Source organism: Pseudorasbora parva, chromosome 5, assembly GCF_024679245.1.
Source record: "Pseudorasbora parva isolate DD20220531a chromosome 5, ASM2467924v1, whole genome shotgun sequence".
In the NCBI taxonomy this organism is placed as follows: Eukaryota; Metazoa; Chordata; class Actinopteri; order Cypriniformes; family Gobionidae; genus Pseudorasbora; species Pseudorasbora parva.
The window spans coordinates 33,410,843-33,419,571 of NC_090176.1; the positions used below are offsets into that span (position 1 = coordinate 33,410,843).

The 8,729-nt window shown below is 39.3% G+C and overlaps 1 protein-coding gene across 1 annotated transcript; it reads right to left on the reverse strand.

Moving 5' to 3' along the window:
• Nucleotides 1-232: 232 nt before the first annotated feature.
• On the reverse strand, nt 233-3,293 carry gja8a (gap junction protein alpha 8 paralog a). The gene is made up of 2 exons (XM_067445045.1): nt 3,089-3,293; nt 233-2,508 (listed from the first exon to the last, which is right to left on the reverse strand). Exon 2 carries the CDS (start codon nt 2,493-2,495, stop codon nt 345-347), a length of 2,151 nt encoding a protein of 716 aa, XP_067301146.1. The 5' UTR covers nt 2,496-2,508; nt 3,089-3,293; the 3' UTR covers nt 233-344.
• Nucleotides 3,294-8,729: the final 5,436 nt, after the last annotated feature.

Below are 8,729 nucleotides of genomic sequence, written 5' to 3' on the forward strand. Positions count from 1 at the left end.
GACTTCCATAGACTATCACCATTCAGTATTTGTTGTTTCTTTAAATGCCTTGCTTTTAAGATAAATGTAATAAATAAAATAATAAATTCAGATTAAAATAAGGGTTTACCCAAGGAGGCCTGTATCATATTTGTTTCCACACACAGTAAATGGGTCTTTATACATGAAAATATATAGCTGCCTTTATACTTCAAGAAAGGGGGTTCCTTTGCAAGGGGACCATTATATTTGGCATTTTGAAAACCCCTGATCAAGAAAACATGTTTCTCAGATGGATCACCTGATCATGCAGCACTTGGGAATTTTGGGATGTTCTTTGCTTTTACTTTTCTGTTGTTGTTGAGTCATATTGTAAGATCATCTGATCTGGCTCTGCTGCTACCTTTGCTGAGACGACTTAATGATCTTGTTTCCTCTGTCTCTTGTTCCAGAGCTATAAGTGGAACATCAATCATCTCCTCTATGGCCTCCAAGGCTTTTGACTCTTTAGAACACTCCTCCTTTTCCACAGAAGTTTCCACAGAATCCTCCTTTTTCCGTGACCCATCACACTCCCTAGAGACTTTCACCTCTTCTAGATCCTTCATATCTAATGATGCCTCTTCCTCCCTGAAAGTTTCCATCTGTTCTGAGTCAACTAGTCCTAAAACTTCATTTAGACCCTTGTCACCTGTATTGACTATTTCAGGAGATCTATCCTCATCTGTCTTCACTTGATTTTCTAAAGCCTCACCTTTACCCTTATCCACTAGATCATTTAGAGCTCCACTCTTTCCTGTATCCACTACATCTTCTAAAGTTCCACTCACTCCTGAGTCTACTACATCACTTCGAACTCCACCCCCTTCTGAATCTTCTGCATCCACCTGAACTTTGTTCTTTGCCATATCTACTTCATCCCCGATGGGCTCAATGTCAGATAAATTTGACCCTAAAACCTCCTCTAAAGCTTTAGACTCTTGTTCCCCCTTAGATATGTTAGACACATCCAGATCTCCAGGAATTTTCTCATCATCTAACATGTTTACCTCCTTCAAAACGTCCTCATTTACAAAAGGCTCAATCTCACAAAGTTCTCTCTGTTCATCAGACGCCTCAATTTCTGTCCCTTCCTCGACCACATCAGGTAAACCCTCTTCTTCTCTTAACCCACTGTCCTTGAAATTGTTATCCTCATTTCCCCCAAATCCCTGTGAGATTTCCTTCTCTTCAGCTCCTGAAAAGTTTCCCTCTATTGTTGGCTCAGGACCTACCAAGCTACTCTCTTTCCTCAAGTCAATTTCCTCTCTACTGGCCAGTTCTCCTAGATCTACATGCAAACTCTCTTCAAGTGATATTAAATATGTTTCCTCCACACTTTCTCCCTCTGACCGCTCCTCCAGTACTTCTGGTAAAGCAGTCTTTAAGCTGTCTACCTCATCTCCTTCCCGAAGTAGCTCCTCTGGTGGGAGCTCCAATAGTGTCTCTGTAACCCGAATGAAGGAGGGTTGAGTCTCATCGCAGATGATGGTCTCCTCTACAGGTGGAGCTGTTGGCATAACCACCGACTTACTCCTTTTCTGCTCCGTCTCCAGTTGAGGTGAGAAGAACTGGCCCTCTTCCATACCGACCTCAGCTAGTGGATATATGTGTGCAATCTCATCTTTCTTCTCCTCATCAAGGCGCCTGTAGCCTTTGGCTTTTTGGACAGGGGTGTTTAAGAGAAATGGTAAGCTCCTCTCCGATGGTCCAAGAGGATCCAACTGCGCAGGAGCTGGTCGATGGAACACAAAGCGGATCTTCTTCAAGCCGAGGTGGCTGATCTCCACAAAGTTGAGGAACAATGAAACGCATGCAACTGCCAGCATGAAAATGATGAAGATAGTCTTTTCGGTGGGCCGGGAGACGTAGCAGTCCACCGTGTTGGGGCACGGCCAACGACTGCACTTGTACAGTGGCAGGATACGGAACCCGTAGAGGAAGTATTGACCGACCACAAAGCCTACTTCAAACAGAGCTTTGAAGATGATATGGCAAATATAGGTGCAAAGCAAGGTGCCCTCGAGTCTGAACTTTTTGTTGCTACCCTTCGTGCTGGTCTCCTTGGTGGTGCGAACACTTCCCTGATCCGTCACTAGGGGAAGACGCTCCTCACCCATTTCCTGTTGGTGGGTAACCTCAGCTTCTTCACGCTCCTTGCGCTTCTCCTCCATGTGAATGTAATGGACAGCATGGCCAACGTATACAAGCGAAGGTGTGGATACAAAAATGATCTGTAACACCCACAGACGGATGTGAGAGATCGGAAAGGCCTCGTCGTAACACACGTTCTCGCAACCTGGCTGCTGAGTGTTACACACGTAATCAGACTGCTCGTCTCCCCAGACAAACTCGGCAGCCGTGCCCAAAATTAAAATGCGGAAAATGAACAGCACTGTGAGCCAAACACGGCCAATCACAGTGGAGTGCTCGTTTACTTCCTCCAAAATATTACCCAAGAAGCTCCAGTCTCCCATGGTTGTGTATTAGCTGTGTACAAGAAAGACAAACAGGAATTAGGGAGAAACAATGTTACACAAGTGTTGGTAGCACTTTATTTTACAGTCCTGTTCACATAGTCCGAACTAGTTCACATACTTATAGTATTGGTAATAACTCTTAACCTAACCTTAATCCATGTAGTTACCTTATATTACCTTTTACTTTCTACATAAGTGCACATACTGTAAAACAAAGTGCAACTCAGGGATTAGCCTTACACCTACAGTACATAATACACACATACATACTATACACTTACTGTTTTTTATACATAGATATTTTAAAATATAGTTAGTGATATCACCAAAAAATAATTTCCAAATGTACCTTCTCACTAATCTGTAAACCTTTTTAAACAAAACTAGACTGAACTGACCATTTACAAATATAACCAGGAAACAACTGTAAGACTCAGATATGCTATTGCCAAAACACATCACCAATGGGCTCACATTCAACAATATAAGCAGTCTGCACGTATTAGACTTAAAAGAAAACAGAAAGACAAAAATATACATATACAAGCTATTGCATTAAAAGGAGAGTTGAACTGAGCTCAAATGGTCACCTTTGCACAGTGGCGGATACAATGCAGTCCAGTTCAGTCTGTTGCTCCTGGTGCCCTGTGGGGCGAATTGAACTCCTGTCCCCCAGTCACCCAGATTCAGTCCTCGTCCTTGTCGCACCACTGAGCAGATGTGAGCGAATGGACTATGATGGCTGCTTTTCATGCCTGCCGTAGAGTCTAAGCTTCTAACCAGATGCCCTTTATGCACCAGACCACGAGTGTTGATGCAGAAGACAATAGGATCAACAGACCCGCAGCCAGAGGGGCCAGAGAGACAGGACACCATCCACAGGCCCAAACCAAGAGCACACACTAAAAAAATAAAATAAAATATAACTGGGGCATTGAGGTCCACAGCAATAGCCTACATCATCATGATATATACGATGCATTAGATGATGAAAACCAATCTGAGGTCATTAAACTTCCTGTTCCGTTTACTGTAAATAATATCAAATGCATATTTAAAGAAAGGATGGATAAAATTAATCAAAAGTGACTAAAGACATTGTTTAACATTGTTACATAAGATAAATGGTGTTCTTTGAGCCTTCTATTCAAAGAATCCAGATGAAATGTGTGATTTTCACAAAGCTGCTTTAAACAGTGATATTAATATTTCTTGTGCAGCAAATCAACATATTAGAATATTTTAGATTTCTAGGATCATGTGACACTGAAGACTGGAGTAATGATGCATGAAAATTAAGCTTTGCCATCACAGGAATACATTTTAAAACATATATTGAATATATTAAAATAGAAATTCATTTACATTGTAGGCCTAGTAATATTTCACAATATTACCTTTTTACTGTATTTTTTATGTATTAAATACAGCATTGGTGGCCAAGGAGGATTTCTTTAAAATACTTAAAACAAATCTTACTGACCCCAAACTTTTTAATTGTAGTGTATATAGTTTCAGATAGTAAAATGAACCGCAATGAGAACTGGGAAACTGTGCCATAAACTTCATGACAGTTTCTTATGTTAGGTGGAGCAGCATTTTGGTATTACAGTGTTTGTACTGTATGGGTGAGGTACACACAGTAAATTATCCACAAATCTTCAACAAAATGTTGCTGCACTCTAAGCCAAAAGACCTTACGACAACAGTAATATTTCACAAACAGACAGCCTAGGAAATGGTGGTGATAAAGCATTTGGGCACACACATGCAGGAAAGCTGGGTGTCAGAGGTATAAAGTTTAATGGTTTTGTGATAACGGGGCAACAGTGCCGCGCAATGGCATATTTATGATATCGGCCAGGAAGCTCAAACACACATACACACATGGATAAACTTCAACAATACCCTGTTAAAAAACTTCCTGCGCAGCTGAATCATTGGCCAGACACATTCTTGTCAGTGTTGGTTCACACCAAGATTTTAAACATTAAGCAAAGCAATGTTTAAAGGTCGGGAAATGTGTATAGTCTGAATTATTTGGCATGTTTTAGGTTTACGTGTTTTGACTGTTTCTCTTACTGGGACAGTCCTGATCAGGAGAACACATAATACAGTTGGCAAAACCCTATACTTGGGAATGGTTTATTTAAAGTTTGGGATTGTTTAGCACTTATCTAAACTGTTGAATTATTGTTGTCAGAGGAAACAGTTTGTGCTGCAATTTTCAGAGAGAAAACAACATGACTGACAGTCAATGGGCAATGTTTTATGCCACATAGACGGCGAGTTTATTCCAAGTTACACAATTCATTTCCCCATTCTGCACAGTATCTCTCATAAACATTTGACTGGTTGCTGTGTACATTAGGACCAAACATCAAGATAAAGAGAAGAGCACAATTAACCAACTGCTTAATGGAAGACTGAAGTCTGTGTCAGTTATGTTGTCATTTTATATGTGCGCTAAAAAATATATTGAAAAGAAAAGTGGACAAACACTTTAAATATGTAATCATTTTATGAAATTATGATGCGAAATGTGTCATTCAAATTTGAGCTTTAATCATTTTGTCCCCTCACCAATAATCATAAATACCTGCCATTGACTATAGCATGTTGCACTTCATATGTCTTCAGTTAAAACTAAATATAATCCCTTCAGTTATCTCTTTTAATATGAGATGTCAACAAAGGACGTGGAGTTTTTATTGAAAGAAAAAAAAAAAACAGAAAACATAACATCAACCCCGGATGTTGTGCATAAAGGCTTATTCCTCTAAAGATGGGGATATAGGGAAATAATAAAAGGTGAAACTAGAATTATATCAATGCATAAATATTAATAATAGTATTGCATAAAACCCCCCTCAAAAATCAAAAGTTGATGCCGTGTAATATTTCAGTGACTTCATGGTATATACCCTGCAATTCGGACCCTAGTAATTATGTCCTAGAGGGTTTGTGTGTTGATTTAGTGGACACTAGCAGGATAAGCCACACAGGACTGCAGTGAATAGTGATAGGATGACACAGAAAGACATGATGTCATTCTAGAGCATTGAGCCTATGGAGCATGTGCAGTCAGGCGTGAGCCCACATCGTGCCAATGCAGCAGACACTCATGAAGCTATAACACAACTAAATGCTGATTACAATACACTTCCTAATGAAATTTGAGGTGTTGATTTATTCCAGATTATTATTTATTTTTTTAAATGCAGCTTTTACATCTAGAAATTCTTAACGCTAACAACATTTAGTCACTCACTAAAATCACCCTGACGTCAGTTTATTAAAAATGTTTGCAGTCTGGCCCAATTTTTTGTGTGCAAATGCCAGTTTGTTGGATCTAATACATTCATACATTTCTGACTAGTGAGACTTAAGTGCTTTTTGAGGGCACTGTAAAGCTTAAGTATTCAAAAGCAATGCGCTTTGTGCATTTCAGTAATACACAGTCCAGCCTTGAGAAAAATTAAGAATCTAAATGCATTTTGAAATGTGTGTTCCTATAACAAGCTTCATGTGTCAAACAGAGATACAACCATTTAAATTGAAGTCAAAGCAATTTCTTACTCTGTCTACATGATACATTTCCTATAGCTTAATAAATGCAGGCTTCAGCAGTTCTTTTTTGCTAAAAAGAGGATGAAGATGCTAAGCAGGGTTGATTCAAATAGAAAAATCATTTAAAAAAGACACTGATGGATCAAAGCACTAAGAAAGTAAAGAAGTCTTCAAATAAGGAGCTGTTTGTTTGTCCTGCATGTATCTGGACAATAAAAGGGTCCATATGACATATTTCATAAACCATTAAACATAAAGGGATAGTTCACGCTAAAATAAAAATGCTGTCATCATTTACAATCCCGATTCCAAAAAAGTTGGGACACTGTACAAATTGTGAATAAAAATAGAATGCAAAGATGTGGAAGTTTCAAATTTCAATATTTTATTCAGAATACAACATAGATGACATATCAAATGTTTAAACTGAGAAAAGGTATAATTTTAGGGGGACAATAAGTTTATTTTAAATATTATGGCATCAAAACATTTAACAAAAAAGTTGGGACAAGGCCAGGTTTACCACTGTGTGGCATCCCCTCTTCTTTTTATAACAGTCTGCAAACGTCTGGGGACTGAGGAGACAAGTTGCTCAAGTTTAGGAATAGGAATGTTGTCCCACTTGTCTAATACAGGCTTAGTTGCTCAACTGTCTTCTTTGTCGCATCTTCCTCTTTATGAAGCGCCAAATGTTTTCTATGGGTGAAAGATTCGTCTGACCACAGGACAGTTTTCAACTTTGCTGTAGTCCATTTTAAACGAGCCTTGGCGCAGAGAATGGCTTCTTTTTTGACCTATTGAGTTTTATCCGGCACTGGCTAATGGCACGGTGGATTGTGTTCACCGACAATGTTTCCTGGAAGTATTCCTGAGCCCATGTTGTAATTTCCATTACAGTAGCATTCCTGTATGTGATGCAGTGCCGTCTGGGCCCGAAGATCACGGGCATCCAGTATGGTTTCCCGGCCTTGACCATTATGCACAGAGATTGTTCCAAAGATTCTCTAAATATTTGGATGATATAATGCACTGTAGATGATAATAACTTCAAACTCTTTGCAATTTTTTCTCTGAGAAACTCCTTTCTGATATTGCTTAACTATTTTTCACTGCAGCATTTGGGGAACTGGTGATCCTCTACCCATCTTGACTTCTGAGAGACACTGCCACTCTGAAAGGATATTTTTTCCAATCATGTTGCCAATTGACCTAATAAGCAAATTGGTTCTCCAGCTGTTCCTTATATGTACATTTAAATTTGACAGCCTCTTATTGCTACCTGTCCCAACTTTTTTTGGAATGCGTAGCTCTCATGAAATCCAAAATAAGCCAATATTTGGCTTGACATTTCAAAATGTCTCACTTTCAACATTTGATATGTTATCTATATTCTAGCTTAGAAATCTAGATACACCCTAGTAGCACTGGCAGCAAATCCAATCTATGTATGTAGTCTAGCAACTCTCAATAAACTTCTGAGCTGGAAAACCCAAACTCTGGTCAGGCAAATCACATTGTGTATAGAGTCGGTGGAGTTTAAAAGACCGTTTATCCCAGGTGAGTAAATGATATCAAGTATTTGTGGGTAAACTATACCTTAAAAGTTGGGGAGAAAAAAATGCACATTCACTATCAACCCTGTTCACACCTCCAGTGTGTCTCTTCATTTCTCCTCATTATTCCTGAACTGAGCCTCACTTCCGGTGGGAACTATATTTTTGGACCTTTCCAATGATTGTTGAATTAATTCAATAATATACAAAAGAATTCTCTTCACTTCCCCCCCATATACACAAAAACTGTTCTCACCGATCACAGTTTATATACTGAATTTTTCACTCACCACAAGCGGACATCATCCTGTGCCAACCTAAACTCTTGATTAGTGTGTGTGTTTGAACAATTACATGCGGCGTGTTTATGGGTGTATGGAACAGGTAACTGTGCTGAGGTCATTGTGCCGGTCGACCGGTTGTGGTCATAAAGAACACCTCGATGGGTGCGACAGCCGGCGCTGCCCAGCTGCAATTGTGTATGCGAGAGGAAATAATGTTGATTTTGGACAGAGGTGAAAGACCTGGCCTTCTCCGTTGTTCCTGTAGACAGACCAGACACACCCTCGCCTCTACTGACCTGTCGATATCAATAGGTCTGCAGAGTTTTTGACTTTACTGAATGTGAAACATGACAACAATATAGCTGTCTGCTAAAAATAATGCTGTGGTTCACAAATGGCTTTGCTTATGTTGAACATTACATAATGACCAAACCAAGCACCAACAAAAAAATAAATAAATAAAAATTCCTAAACACAGATACTAGGCCTATTCACTGTATTCGCACATTCCAGCCAGGCTGTCTGATTTCACAGTGACTAATATGTGGTGACAAATCAAATAAGTAACCCACTGGTTAATTTATTAATTGTTCAAAAACACAGATTCGTGCAGATATTTAAAAGTGACTGTCAGAGTCATTCACTCAGCCGTCTCCATCAAAAACAAACCAAAAAAAGGATTCTTGAGGAACTAATCAAGTAACTTGTTTAATGCTTCAGAATTTCCATTATAGGAACATAGTGGGCATTCATGCTCCCTGGTTTACGTGGTGCATTGTGAGACTTTTTAAAGAGCTAATGTTTCAGTGAATTGGATTTTGCAA